Raw genomic sequence first — 14,118 nt, 5'->3', positions numbered from 1 at the left:
TTTTCTAAAAAAGTAGCCATTTTGGCCATTTTATGACCGTATCGATACGTATCGGTGTGTATCGGTCGATACATATCGATACGTATCGGTGTGTATCGGTCGATACATACCGATATGCACCGATACGTACCGATACATACCGAAACGTACATTTCACTTCAATTTTGAATTTTTCATTGAGTATCGGTATGTATCGGTGAGTATCGGTGCATATCAGTGGTGTATCGGTGCGTATCGGTGTGTATTGTAAGATACGTATCGATACAAAAGGGTTTTAAAAATTTCATGTATCGTATCGGTAAGAACCGATACGGATACGTATTGGCTGATACGGTACGATACAGACCGATACTTTAAACCATGCTCATAATACGTTAGTAACGCATTATATATGTGAGAGAAAAGATTCTCACTCATATTATTCTATCACTTCTTCTTCTCTTCCTAACTTGCTCCCTCCGTTCTCTCACAACCTTTAGATTCCAATTGCAGAGGGCACAATGTTACTTTCCCCCCTCCACCGACCCTATTTAGTGTGGGGCAGCTGGATGGGGGGGTATACTTGTAATTTTTTATGTTCTTTGCTTATTATAAATAAAGAACTTGCGTGATCAATTAGATTATTCAAGCATTCTCCCCATTCATGCTGTTAACAAGTACTAATTCAGTTTTTGGGAGAGTGAGAGAATTAAAAGGAGAATGAGATAAGATCGCTATTCTTTTTCCAAAATTCTCTCACCGTTTAATGATATTATTGCCTCAAGGAAGTGTGAGGATGTATAAGTGAGTTCCTAAAAAAAGAAAGCCATATATAATTAATATTTTGCATTAGTACCCCCTTACTATAAGGTCTGATAAACAGTGGTAGAGTCAGCATCGGAAGGGTACTCATCTTTGATATAATCGATGCTCATTCCTTGGGCTATAAAGGATTTTAAGAAAGCACTTTTAAGCTCAATACATCAGCCACTTGGTTCTCTTTTCCAGCCTTATATCCTAAGGCAAAGATGAAGTCTTGGAGATATGATACCCACATGGTGTGCCTATAACTAGGTGTTCTTTGGGAGTGCAAGTTCTTGAGTGCTTCATGTTTGGAAAAAAGTATAACCACCTTGCCAACTATGTAGTGTCTCTAATGTTTGAGCACTTGTACTACAACATAGAACTCAAGATCATAAGTAGAGTATTTCTTCTTTGCATCGTTCAACTTTTCGCTATAGAAAGCGAGAAGGTGGCCTCTTTGCATAAGGACACCACCAATGCCAACATGAGAAGCATTTGTTGCCACTTGAAACATGAGAGCAGAATCAGGTAGCTACAACACAGGGCCCTCCATCGTCTTCCTTTTGATGAGTGTGAAGGCTTTTGTAGCGGTTGGAATCCACTCGAACTTACCTGCTTTGCTTCATGCAGTCGGTGATAGTTATCATGATAGTTGAATCCTCTAATGAATCATTGGTAGAAAGATGCTAGGCCATAAAACTCCGAACCTCAATGAGATTTTTAGCTTGTGCCAATTGACGATGCTTTAGACTTTCTTAGGTTTAGCTTCTATACCCCTTGAAGCTTGGGTAGCATAAATGAACACTTCTTGAGGTTGATGTAAATATTTTTTTTGCTCATAGGACTCTCGTCCATGGTTTAAAGTATCGATACATACTGATACAATACTACCGATACGATACAGGTGTCGACACTTACCAATACGATACAACCGATAAGCTATATGGAAAATTTAAAATCCTTTTGTATCGATTTGTATCGTATGATACACATCGATACATACCGATACTCTAAGGAAAATTAAAAATCGAGGTGAAATGTATGTTTCGGTATATACCGATACGGTGCATTGCAGTCATATAATGGCCAAGATAGGTCATTTCTCAGCAAAATATGATTTTTTGAGAGGGGTTTTTGTTCCAAAGTTGCTGCCAGCTATTTTCTTTCTCTAACTAAAGTGGAAATCAAGGTTGAGAATCCATATTACAACCATAAATAACTACAAACCTTGGATTCTCAGTGCAATACTCTCTATTTTAGTGTTTATAAATAATACATGTTATATATATATATATATATATCTTTTTTTAACTGTTTTTTACGCAAAAGTGTATAAAAAAGTGTTTCCTATCCATTCATATGCATATCTTTAGTGTGTCTCCGATACGTAACTAAATTTTGGCGACCAATATGGCGACCGATACTGATACTATAATCCTTTCTCTCGTCACATGCCTTAAGTGGTCAAGGTGATCATCTTTTCCCTTGCTACAAATTATATATGCTATCAAACACCAAGAAACTTGCTGATGAAAGGACAAAGAAATATTAAGATGTCATGAAGGTGCAAGAGACATTGGTTAGGCTAAAGGGCATGGCTTTTCATTCATTATCGGATGACTGCGAATCTAGTGGTAGCCACTCTTAAGATCTATCTTGGAGAAAATTATGGCTCTCATCAACACGTCGAGCATGTCATCAAGTTGAGAAATAGGAAATTTGTACTTGACAATGATTTTGTTAATTGCCCAACAGTCGATACACATGTGCTATGGTCTGTCCTTCTTTGGTGTGAGTAGGGCTGGTACAGCGCACGGCTTCATGCTCCCTTGGATGAATCTTTCTTCAGCAGCTCATCAACTGGTATCTTAAGCTTAGCATGCTCGGTAGGTCTAAGACGATAAGTGGGCAGATCTAGCAACACCGTCCCCGGCACTAGGTTTATGGCTTGTTGAATGTCTCTCATAGGTGGATCAGAACCATTGAAATGTCGAAATATCGGCGAGATCTCGCCAAGTTGCTTTTTTTTTTTTTTTTTTTTTTTTCTGACTCGGTAGCCTGTTTTTGGTGGTCAAACAGTCATATTATAACCTAAAACTTGGTGGGGAGCTTGTTTTAAGGTTATGTTTAGAACTTTAATATGCAAAAATACACATAGTGGTGTTTAAGAGTTGCACCTTGATTGGCAACAACCGTCGAATTGTTCTGAATATTTTATGAAATATTACTAGAACAAGACATAATATGATAGTAAAACAAGTAAATAATGCATTCATGCCATGATTAAAACATACATCAACATTAATTAACTAATATTTAGAGTACTAAAGTAAAATAGTACGCAACTCCCAACTAAAGGCCTCCACTCCTAACACCTTCCAAGTCTAACTCCGAAGTCCCAAAGTCCCAATATGGCAATATCCCAAATTTCAATTCCCAAATATATTAGTTATACAATACTAATCATAATGATTGTCTACTGAAAAGAACTATGACATCCTGGCTAGATTCTATGCCCATACGATGGAGTCGACGTGCATTTTCCTCTGACTGCACACAAATGCATGTCACGTCATATTGTGAGAGAAGAATCGAACGTAGTCTCCACATCTGCTAAAAAAATTGAGTCGTCTACATACTGAAGGTAACCTGTCCGAAGGTATGTCTCACCAGCATAGTATAAAAAAGAACCCGCCATTGAGCTACTGTCAACTGGTGCTTCCGATAGCATAGGCGGTTGGGCTGGATAGGAGAATAAGATATCCACAAAGCCACCACCATCATAGTCAATACTAGGAATGGATGAACCAAATGTATGCCCCATCCTAGTGAATTGACCATAATGTCCATAATCACCACCAACACTGTACTCCGACCAGGTGCTCTCTCCAGTAAATGATAGGGCATGCCAATGCCCACTTCCTCTATTGTGATTGTGAGGATGACTATCCCCTCTACTCAAACTTATTCTGCCAATGATGTAGATAAACTATCAAAAACATCCATACAATCTCTCTGCTCATCTCCATCGTATAGGCCACGAGGCCCTCTAGTGTAGCTTGCACTCCTACCACCTATTGACGTGCACCGTGATCCATATCTTATGTGGCATGCTCAAACTGACTGTACCCAATGAATCGCATCGCCTTTGGCTCTGGCTCGACCTGCTCATACTACTCTCGAACTCCTACAAATCTATCACCACCCCCCCACCACCCCCCATCACCATCACCATCACCATCACCATCACCATCATCACCACCCTCATCACTACCCGGTGCGCGATGTTATATCTGAGTCTGAGTCTAGGTACGACTACCTGATGAAGTGGACCAATCATCATCTCCATCTGAATCATCACTACTAGGTGCAGGCTCAAATGGTCGGGGGGTCTGTGAATGTATCCTTCCCTCTGTAGCCATGTACTCATCCACATTGACCGCCATCTCTTGCATTACATATGGGTCCAGCCTACCTCCCGGCTGATCCAACAACGGCTCGCCTCTGTCCTTCACCCAGTCAACTAGAGGATCCTCTTCATCTGAGTCAATTTGAAAAACATCAGCAAGCTCGATGTGGCCCCTATTATTCTCCATACTATGCGTATGTCTTGCATCCTCAGTCTCATATTGTAGTGCACATACACCAAGTTAGCGAGACAATCTAAACCTAATCGATTCGATAGTCATAGATCAGCCAATGGTGAGTAAGATATATGTAAATGAGTTCCATCAAGGCTATATAAACCATCATTTTTTCAATTTTATGTTGATGGAAAATGTATTTTTTTAACCAGAAAAATAAAAAAATATTTATGAAAAAAAAAAAAATTCGAGACTCTATGACGTCATAGATCGGCCTCTAGTGTTTAAAATATTATATATCTAGCCCTAGCCAACATGTATTTATGTTACTACTTCAAAAAAAATGGTATTGGGGAAAGTGGTTTACCTTTCCAAGGCTTGGAAATATGTCGATCTTTAACTTGGAGGGATCTTCAATGGAGTAGATGTGATGATGTGGCAAACAACTTGGCAATGCACTGATTTTGTGAAGTTACAGTCGAGTTGGGTCGAGGCAGGCGAGTTGGAGTCAAAATTTCAACTCCTCACAAGATGGTGTTTAAATAGAATGTGGGTTGTAACATTTCGGCGAGATACTGAAATGTTACACGAAATTCGGCCCAAAACATTGTACTTCTTTTATTTCTTAGGCTGTTTCATCTTGGTAAAGAAAAAATGACGAAATTTCTGAGATATTGGCGGTGATATCTCGGCGAGATTTTGAACTATGTTCCAAGCAACAGATTGGTCAATGTCATAGGTATGAAATCGTGCCACATTTTCCTCATAACCAACAATCTTCAATGGAATGGAGCACCTCTGGTTTACCTCAAGAATGTTTCTGTTTAAGAGGGAACCTTTTAGTATTGAGGGTGTTTTTCTGTCTTTAGCTTAGACTTTATGATAAAGGCTTGAGATACAACATTTACACAGCTGCCACTGTCACAATGACTTATGCTAAACATGGTCCACTAGTCATAAGGGTGTGAATGATGCAATGCCGACGCCAATCTTCTTATTTAGACTTGGTGACCACAACACGATTTACCACATGGACTTCATATATATCCTTATCTCCCTATCTTCTTCATAGTTCTCTTCTTCAATGGTTGTGTTGTCAGCAATCTCAGAATCTTGAGGGTCACAAAACTGAGCCTCATTGACTTTTATGGAAGCTATGATGGAGTTACCTTTGCGATCTTGTAGACAAAATTTGTCGAAGTGTCCATAGCTGTTGCAATGGTAGCACTTTGTCCCTCCTCTATTGGTCATAGGGGCCTTGCCTTTGTCTAAGGTTGGAAGTGTTGCTCGGCCAGCAGATCAGCAGGTTTGGTGGCTGGAAAGCTTCATCTACCATCTCCAGATTGAGGATTAAACCTCCAAACAATAGTCTTGACTAAATCTTCCACTTGGCGGGCTTTCTCAAAATACCCTCATAAGTCAGGAATGCTTGTAACCCCCATCATATCATGTATTTCAGGTTTCAGCCCCAACCTGAAACGTGAGACAAGCTAGTCATCCTCTTCGTCCAAGCCAGTGCGAGAAACAAGTGTTGAACTGGTCCATCCATCCATATATTCCTCCCCCAAAAGTGACCCTTGACTTAGAGTGTTGAGTTTGTCATGTAGACATCATAGAAAGGTTTGGGGAAGATATTTTTCCTTTACTTCTTCATGGCTCACGCATCTCTTCCCTTCCTGCACGTTTCAATTTTGTCTCATAGTTGTGCCACTACTCTTGTCTTTTTCGCACAAGCTTGGAGCGGGCCAGCTTCTGAAAGCTCAAACCAATTAAATTAATCATCTAAGCAACACAACAATCATAGAATACATGGGGTTATGTTTTCCATTGTACTCCAACTCCAATTTTACTTTGTGAGTGTGCCGTGATTGAAGTATGATCACACATGCTCCTCAAAAGTGGGTTGCAGGGGAGTGTTTCTAAAAGCTGGTTGGTTCATGGTCCGACGAGTGTTGTTGGTTCTGGATTGAACTAGGTATCTATCACTTTGTGGAGATATCAAATTAATGTGTTGCTCTACCATGTTTGTACGATCAATCAACTGTTTCAGCATGTCAATCACTTGTGCAATGGACTCCAAAGTCTGATTTGAAGTATTTAAAGTTACCCTTAGTCATGGCTCTGATACCAATAACTGAGACTGGTCTAACCTTAAAATAAGTTTCTGAACCAAACCAATATAACAGGATCTCAGCACCCAAACATGATCAGATTTAAGAGAAACTTCAGATTCGAATAAGAGATGATGCACAACAGAGAATATCTTCAAACTAACCTTTAAATAAAGGATAGAACAACTTAAAATCTTCAGAACTAACTTGATATTGCTAGGACAGAATAGAGGAAATAAAATAGAAGAAAAAAGAGTCTCATTCCAAGCCTAGGCTAGTATCTCACCAACCACCCAGTCTCTCACCAGGAACAGAATCTCATTGCAGCTTTGTTTCTCACAGAAGAATTCTATAAACTCAATTTCATTCAAAAATTGATTTCAAACCCTTACAGGCAGTTCCTTTTATAGAGACATTTGGAGGGTTCGAGTCCCTCATTGGTACTTCCTCCTTGACTTAATGGCCTATAAATTTCCAAGGTCTTACATTGGGACTCTTTTCAAGATATTCAACGAACCTTACAATTTCAAGGCCAACAATGAAACTAACCTATTGAAATCCCCAAAAACCCATTGGTATTCCAAGACTTCACAACTTTACAGGATTAGATACAACTAACTAGATAAATTCATTTGGACCACTTATGCTTCATATATGGGCTTACAAAATAGGTCCATTGCGTAGAAAACATAAAAAAATTCCCAGCCCATGACCCATATAACCTATTAGACTCAGATTTGGGTTTGTTCCGACCTGAATACTTGTGTTTGAACCTCTCTTGATCTACATCACCCATAAGAAAAATCCATTTCCATACATCCTTTCTAAGCATCTCATTCCATTAAACAGAAGTTTGGCCTGCCCAAGCAGATGTGCTAGCATAACCAAGGTAAAGAGGGTTAAATTCTATCAGGCATCAATTCCAGGCTGGCTGAATGACGAAACAGAATCGATGTAGCCATCCCCACTTGGTTGGGAGAAGCTCTGGTAGAGTGATATATTCCAGGCTGCTAGAATCGAAGTATTTTAGGTTCTCACTTAAGGCAGAGGAGCTGGGAATTGAAAATGAAAGATTGATGAAGTAATAATAAAACTCTAAGCTATGATCTTAAATAAAGAAAAGTGAGGAGAGGAGAGAAATTCAGTGGAAACAAGTTTCCTCACGGTGACTCACCTGTAATGCACAAAACACAGCCACCAAGAGCTGACCATGCCTTTGCACTATTCCTCTTGAAGAAATAGTAGATATAAACTGGATTAAATGCCCTTAGAACTGTAATATCATACTTCAATAGGTTGTACAGTCCAATGGATCCCAGGGAAAAGAACCACAGACCAAGTGCAGGTGCAAACATTACACCAACTTTACCAGTCCCAAACCTCTGTATGCTGAACAATCCAATGAGGAAAAAAATCGAGAGGATAACCACAGCATCTGCAAACAACACAATCGAAATCAATAATCTTATAAGTTTCACGGCACACTGCCTTGAGCGCGCGTTTCTATATGTCGACACACTTGTGTAGCATTGTAATCAATTTCCAGAGCCAAAAGTTGTGTCATTTGCATGACCCTGATCATTTGGTCATATGAAGATGCAAATACTTTGTAAATCGTACAAAAGAAACTGATTGATCAGATGGAAAGGACAGTATGGTGGCTTCAACTTTTGCTAAAAAATCTATAACCCATATCAGATTATTTATTAAAACTGTCTCAATCAATGGGCATCTCCAACATTTGCAATGGATTACATCAAACAACCATCCTTCACAGTAAGTAGCCAAGGTCAAGATGACTGCTAGGTGTGAACATTATAAAAATTATTACATTCTAGAAGAAATTATGTATCTACTCACTTGTATCAAATCCTGGAACTTCACCCTGTAGTCCACTCACTGCAGACATTACTGCAATAGACATAGAAGCATAATGAGACATTGGTTAGATCGAGGCAAACTAAACAGAGAGGTCTTCCATTTACAGAAAACTAGTACGCATAATGGAACACAAAAACCTCTAATCATAATTTTTATTATGAAAATGAAGACAAATATTGTTCAACCAGTGCAAAAAATAAATCTCTCTGTTTTTTTCATTTTTCTTTTTTACTCTTTAAGTAATATGACAGTAAGCATTAGTCTATATGGCTTTGTACATAATTATGTTGGAATATAGAACTTCAGTAAGTCATTGTTGTCTTCTGTAAGCTTTGCTTAATAATTACCCTTGACATTGATTTTACACTTACATTGAATATGTTGCGCTTGTTTACATGATTCACCTAAGATATATATATATATATCCTTCACTTATAAATAAGGACATCATGTTTTCACTTTCATGTCAAAACTCTCATTTAGTCCTAATATTAAATGGCGATCTGCCAAAAAAGGAAGGGTTCCACTATACCATCTCAAACTAAAGGATTTTAATTTAATGCAATTCTTAGCATTTTTCTCTTTTTCTCATCAACAAATTCCAGCTATTAAACCCCACCCCAACCCCTATCCCCCCAAAAAAATACTATTGAGAGCAAAAAAGTAACACCATAAAATATATTTACTTCAGAGTGAAGGTGTTATTCACCAAAGGAGAGTTTCCAGAACAAGCTTGCACTTTATTGTTGGATAAATAAGGTCAATAATTTAAGGAGAAGAAAGTACAAAAAGGGGTTGAAGTGGGAGCCAGGAGGTATGAACAAAAGCATCCAATTAAATACAAAATTTGCAGACTTAAAATTCCCACAAAGTGGACAATTAAAGAGAAGAGCTACTATTATGTGCTCCGTAGTCTTAACTGTGGTAATTTTATCGTTGAACATGCCATAGAGAAGAGTTTCCAATGAAGCTTGCATCATAAGTAGTCATGCAGAATAGTTTTTGTATCCTTTTTATTTTTGTTTTTCTGACACAAAAACATTTTTGCAGGTGTTTGGTATCATTTAGGGACCCTATTTCTATTTAATATAAATCAGAATAATACAGAAACCATAATAGGGGTAAGACCCATTTATCTATTATGGCCAAAAATCATTTTTGGTCATTTATGCGCCCAACAATAATGAACATATGTTCTAATGGCTAAATGCCAGAGAAAAATGGTAGAAACACATCCTAACATATAAAATGCATAAAAGATTTATATGAAGAGCTTCTTGAATGCATGCCCTTCTACGGCCGCAAAACCCGACTCCGACCCACGGTGCCAATGCCTGCATGGCCATCGCGGCATCGCCACAGTTTAAACGGCTCGAACTCGGTCTCCTGTTCATCATCTTTGTCATCTTCTATCTCAGTGGTAGCCTAATAATGCAGGAGTAGATTACAAGAAACTATCCCAGCAGTTTATAACCCCAAACAAGACAAATAGGACCAGGAAACAAAGAAATAAGACCATCAAATAAAAACCCAAAGATACAATACCTATGCAGGAGCAAAAACAGCCTAAAGCTCAACCATATAGGAGAGAGAAAGACCTATTATAGAGCTGGAGAGAAGAGAAAGCGGTGTGGCCAGGTCTGTAGGGCTCCAATTGAGCTGCAAATTTGGTCGATTGTAGGGCCTAGGGAGGATACAAAAACCCCCAAATATGAAGAGCTCCTAACGGCTGGTTTAAGAGTTATGTGCCTTCTTGATTTTCAGACCTAGGAGAGAGAATGAGAAGGATTTTGCAGGAACAGCAGCTTATCTACTTCAAAATACCTTCAAGAGAGGATCGATGGATCTTCTTAGAGTGTAGAACCAGTCCCCCAAAGGATCTGCAAGTCAGATCTCAGACTTGGGCAGCAATGGGGATCGACTAACCTCATAAATAGGAGCTCCTTGGCTGCTCGATTCTGTCTGGGAAGGCTTTTATCAGATCTAGAACTTCTTGTTAATAACAGTAAACAGCAAGCAAGTAGAATGACTAAAACAAAGAATAAACAATTGAAGTGGGAGAGGAGGTGGCTATCTCAGCCTGGGCTTCTCACCCACAGCCATCCCAGCTGCTCTAAGCAAATAATTGCAATTCTTCTTTATTCAAATCTGAAATTATGAGTACACCGGCTCCTCTATTTAAAGAAGACAGAATAGCAATCCTATCATAACTAGGAGCGATCTTTCCTTCTTTTGTCCTCCTTTTCCTCCTATCTACTCCCCCCTTTTTTCTTCTCTCTTTTCTTTTCATAAGGTGTTATCTTTTTCAAGAAGAAAAATAGTATAGAATAAGAAACATCATTTATCCTATCATAGGGGGAACTGAAAAAACCCTCAATAAAACAAGTTGTCATTACTTCCTCAAAGGGGGATAATTTAAATATACGTTAAATTCTGCTTAGCAGTTCAAATAATCCAAAGAAGAAAAAAATAAACTAAACCCTCATATCACTCTAAGATATTGCTTTTAGTCCTATGATGTGTTTAAACTTTTAGAGGGCGGGCCTTGGCGCAATGGTAAGGTTGCTCCATTGCGACGTAGTGGTAGTGGGTTTAAGTCAAGAAACAGCCTCTCTACAAAGCAGGGGTAAGTTGCATACGTTATGACCACCTGGTGCATTGGGAACGCCCTTTTTTTATGTGTTTAGACTTTTGGAAAATTATTATGTGTAACCTAACTAGCTAGGAGAAACTTAGATTTTTCTATTCAGTGTTTTACTAGTTCCTATCTCCTGTTAACATACAAAAATATGAGATGTTCCTTGCTTTAAAGAAAACTATGAACTATCATTACCCTACAAGAGATGTCTCATGTTTTTTCCCCTCATCTTCTGGAAGTGAAAGGATTTTCCACGAATAGTATAAGTGGAAGACCACATTAATGCGACTAAATTATCAAAAACATCTATCCTGAGCAGTATGATTTTAACTTTTGAGAATTATTTTCAGAGCCAACATGCAAAATTACAAGGAGGGTAAGAGCAGTGTACTTGATGAATAAACTATCATTTTCTATTCAATTATCTAGAGTCAACTGGCATCAACAAATACCGAGTTACTTATGTGCTTTTCAGCTTCAAGGAGTATCCCAATATGATACCCCTTGCTGCACATGCATTTGCTATACGTTATTCTGTATCTTTGTTTTTCTGGTGTCTTACAAGTTCTATATGTTGTATCTCTCGTCTTTCTCTAGTGCACAGTGCACACATGGTTACAGTATGAAAAAACATTTTTTAATATTAGGAATAATAATCTATAAAGATAACACTCAAGAACTCTATGCATTTTACCAATTAAATTGTTCTGTTACATGATTTTCACATGTATAATAATGATAGATCTATATATTGAACATTAAATTATTTTTCACCACCCAGGCATCAACCAGTCAGTGATTTGCAAGCCAAAACAACCATTCAACTTGGCATAGGAATACCTTTTCTTTCTTTCTTTCTTTCTTTTTTAACTAGACAGAGGTAAGAGACTGTACCATCTTTTTGGTCATCTACTAAATGAAAGCATAAAGAGATAATTTCCTTTCGGGCATTTCCTTTGGAGCATCTCTCCCTCTCTAAAGTTTGGTTTCCCCAATCCCAGAAGAAACCTCATACATTGAGCAGACTTCTAAAAGTAGATTGAGCTTTGATCGCACATATGGTGACAACTGTTTTCCTAATTGTTGGGCATCCCTGTTGTAGGTATCAAAAGTTTAGCACTAGAAATAAGATCTAAGGTTCCGAAAGGACAAGTATGGCTATGAGTATATAAAATGAGCACAAGAAGCATCATCCTTGCACTCTTGGTAAAGCTAGCTCTATGCAGTTGTGAGGTTATGATACCTCTTGGTGAGTTTGTGTAGGCATGTTGAATCCAAATATGTGCAAATATCATGACTACAAGTTGGTGCCTCATGCTAGCGTTTCTCCACATTCATTTAACGATGCAACAAGTCAGAAATAAGAAATTATGTTTGTTGAAGCCACCAAGGTACAGTCTACATCCATTTCTGACACCAACAAAGTAGTCATGTCTGATATTTAACCTATTCTTGCAAAACCCCACAATGAGATCACTTTAATGAGAATCATGAGCAGTGTATTTTATCTCAAATCTCTGTGCCTTCCCCACCCGTAAATGAGAGATTTTATTACATAACTCAAACCCCCCGCCCTGGCGTTTCCTCAGAAATCTTTACAAATAGCAAATAAAGCTAAGGAAGCACCAGTGTACCTGACATTGCTGGTGTAAGAATACCATCTCCGATTATCATAGAAGTCCCCATCAGAACCAAAAGCAATAATAATGTTTTCATGGAGGATCTCCTCTCCAAACAATCTTTTATCTTTAACGCCCTCTCCAACTCTGGAGTGGGTAATCTGAGCTTAAAACTAGAGATAAGTTCATCAGCTGGTTGCTGATTCGGCAATAGATTAACTTTTGCATACCTACAAATTAATGAATAAAGCGCAAATGTGCCTCCTGAAAAAAAAAATTCACCCATTGGTCAACAAAGAATATTGAACAGATAGATGCCTGAGATTTCATTAATTTGATCATATAAACTATTTAAAGGAGGAAAAAGATTTATTCAAGTTTTCAAACTTTTACCTTCTCCATTATCATTAGCTTTGAGCACAATAAAAACGTATTTAGCAAAGGGAACAAGAGCAATTGTGTACATCACTAGCGACAAAGCTCCCAAGACATCAACATCTGATTTTATAGGCACCTTGCTGAAAACATCAGCAAAGACATACAAGGGACTTGTGCCCATGTCACCATAGACTACACCAAGTGTTTGAAATGCCAGTGCAAGAGTTGTCCAAATGGAGAGATCCTGAAGATAGAAAATAGAATTTTAGTAGAAGGGTAGAAGTGTCTTAAAGTACTGATAATGACACATAAATGTAAGAAGCATCCAAATCATCATTTGTCAAATTATCTTTGAAAAAATAAAAGCCTGGAGTACTTGGTACTCTTTGAAATGAGAAAAGATTAATTAGCACATGCTAGAGTCTGCACAATTCTGTCCAAGTTACATGGTGGGATACAGGAATATGTAGCAGTATCCAACCAAGAAAAAGGGGTTAGACATAATCTTGGGTACATCCATTGACACAAGGCTGCTCCATGTGAAACACAAGGAATTTTTTTAGAGAGCAATAAGAGGGATGAGAAGGGAAACAGTGCCTTCGTGAAAAAGGCATGATGAATTCCTCATATAAATACTTGAGAAGGCCTAAAAAAAGGTCTTCAAAGAAAACCAACAATAATTTCCTTGGCTGTACATCAAATGTCCTAAACATGACCTAAACATTGATTCTAACATTTCAATTGGCCAATTGCCACTAAGGACTGAGGATACAATGCAGTGGATACAGAAATGACAACGACAGGGTAAAATGTGAAGGATTTGCTTAAGTGATGCTAAACAAACATCAAGACACAATTTAAGCACCTCAATATGGGTCCATCCCCCCTTCACATAAGGCAAAGGCTGAAAAAAAGCTTCATGTTCTTTCTTTCAGGCATCTAATCCTTCTCAACAATTACAGGTGATCTAATAATTCCAGCAGTCAAGCCCATAGGCAATTTTCAGCGTAGCCTATCCAACTCAACCCATGAAACAGCCAGTCGCTTGGCTAAGCATAGATCTTGGCATTATCTTTTATGATTAATCATGAATAGGCCCAATGTCCCCGTAGAGTCTTTAAAGC

General features: G+C 38.3%; 1 protein-coding gene across 2 annotated transcripts in view; it reads right to left on the bottom strand.

The window, feature by feature from the left end:
• Positions 1 to 14,118, bottom strand: part of LOC122078680 (putative potassium transporter 12) — a 28,575-nt gene that overhangs the window by 10,595 nt on the left and 3,862 nt on the right. Inside the window, exons 3-6 of one of the 2 annotated variants that reach the window (XM_042644771.1) lie at positions 13,010 to 13,238; positions 12,632 to 12,880; positions 8,339 to 8,389; positions 7,653 to 7,913 (exon numbers count right to left, since the gene is read on the bottom strand). In XM_042644771.1, coding sequence (XP_042500705.1) covers positions 7,653 to 7,913; positions 8,339 to 8,389; positions 12,632 to 12,880; positions 13,010 to 13,238 — 790 coding nt within the window. The remainder of the gene's footprint in view (positions 1 to 7,652; positions 7,914 to 8,338; positions 8,390 to 12,631; positions 12,881 to 13,009; positions 13,239 to 14,118) is intronic. The other variant, XM_042644772.1, reaches the window with a different exon arrangement.

Source organism: Macadamia integrifolia, chromosome 5 (genome assembly GCF_013358625.1).
Source record: "Macadamia integrifolia cultivar HAES 741 chromosome 5, SCU_Mint_v3, whole genome shotgun sequence".
NCBI lineage: Eukaryota > Viridiplantae > Streptophyta > Magnoliopsida > Proteales > Proteaceae > Macadamia > Macadamia integrifolia.
Note: the sequence above shows the minus strand (reverse complement) of the source record. Positions and strands in the feature narration are given on the sequence as shown.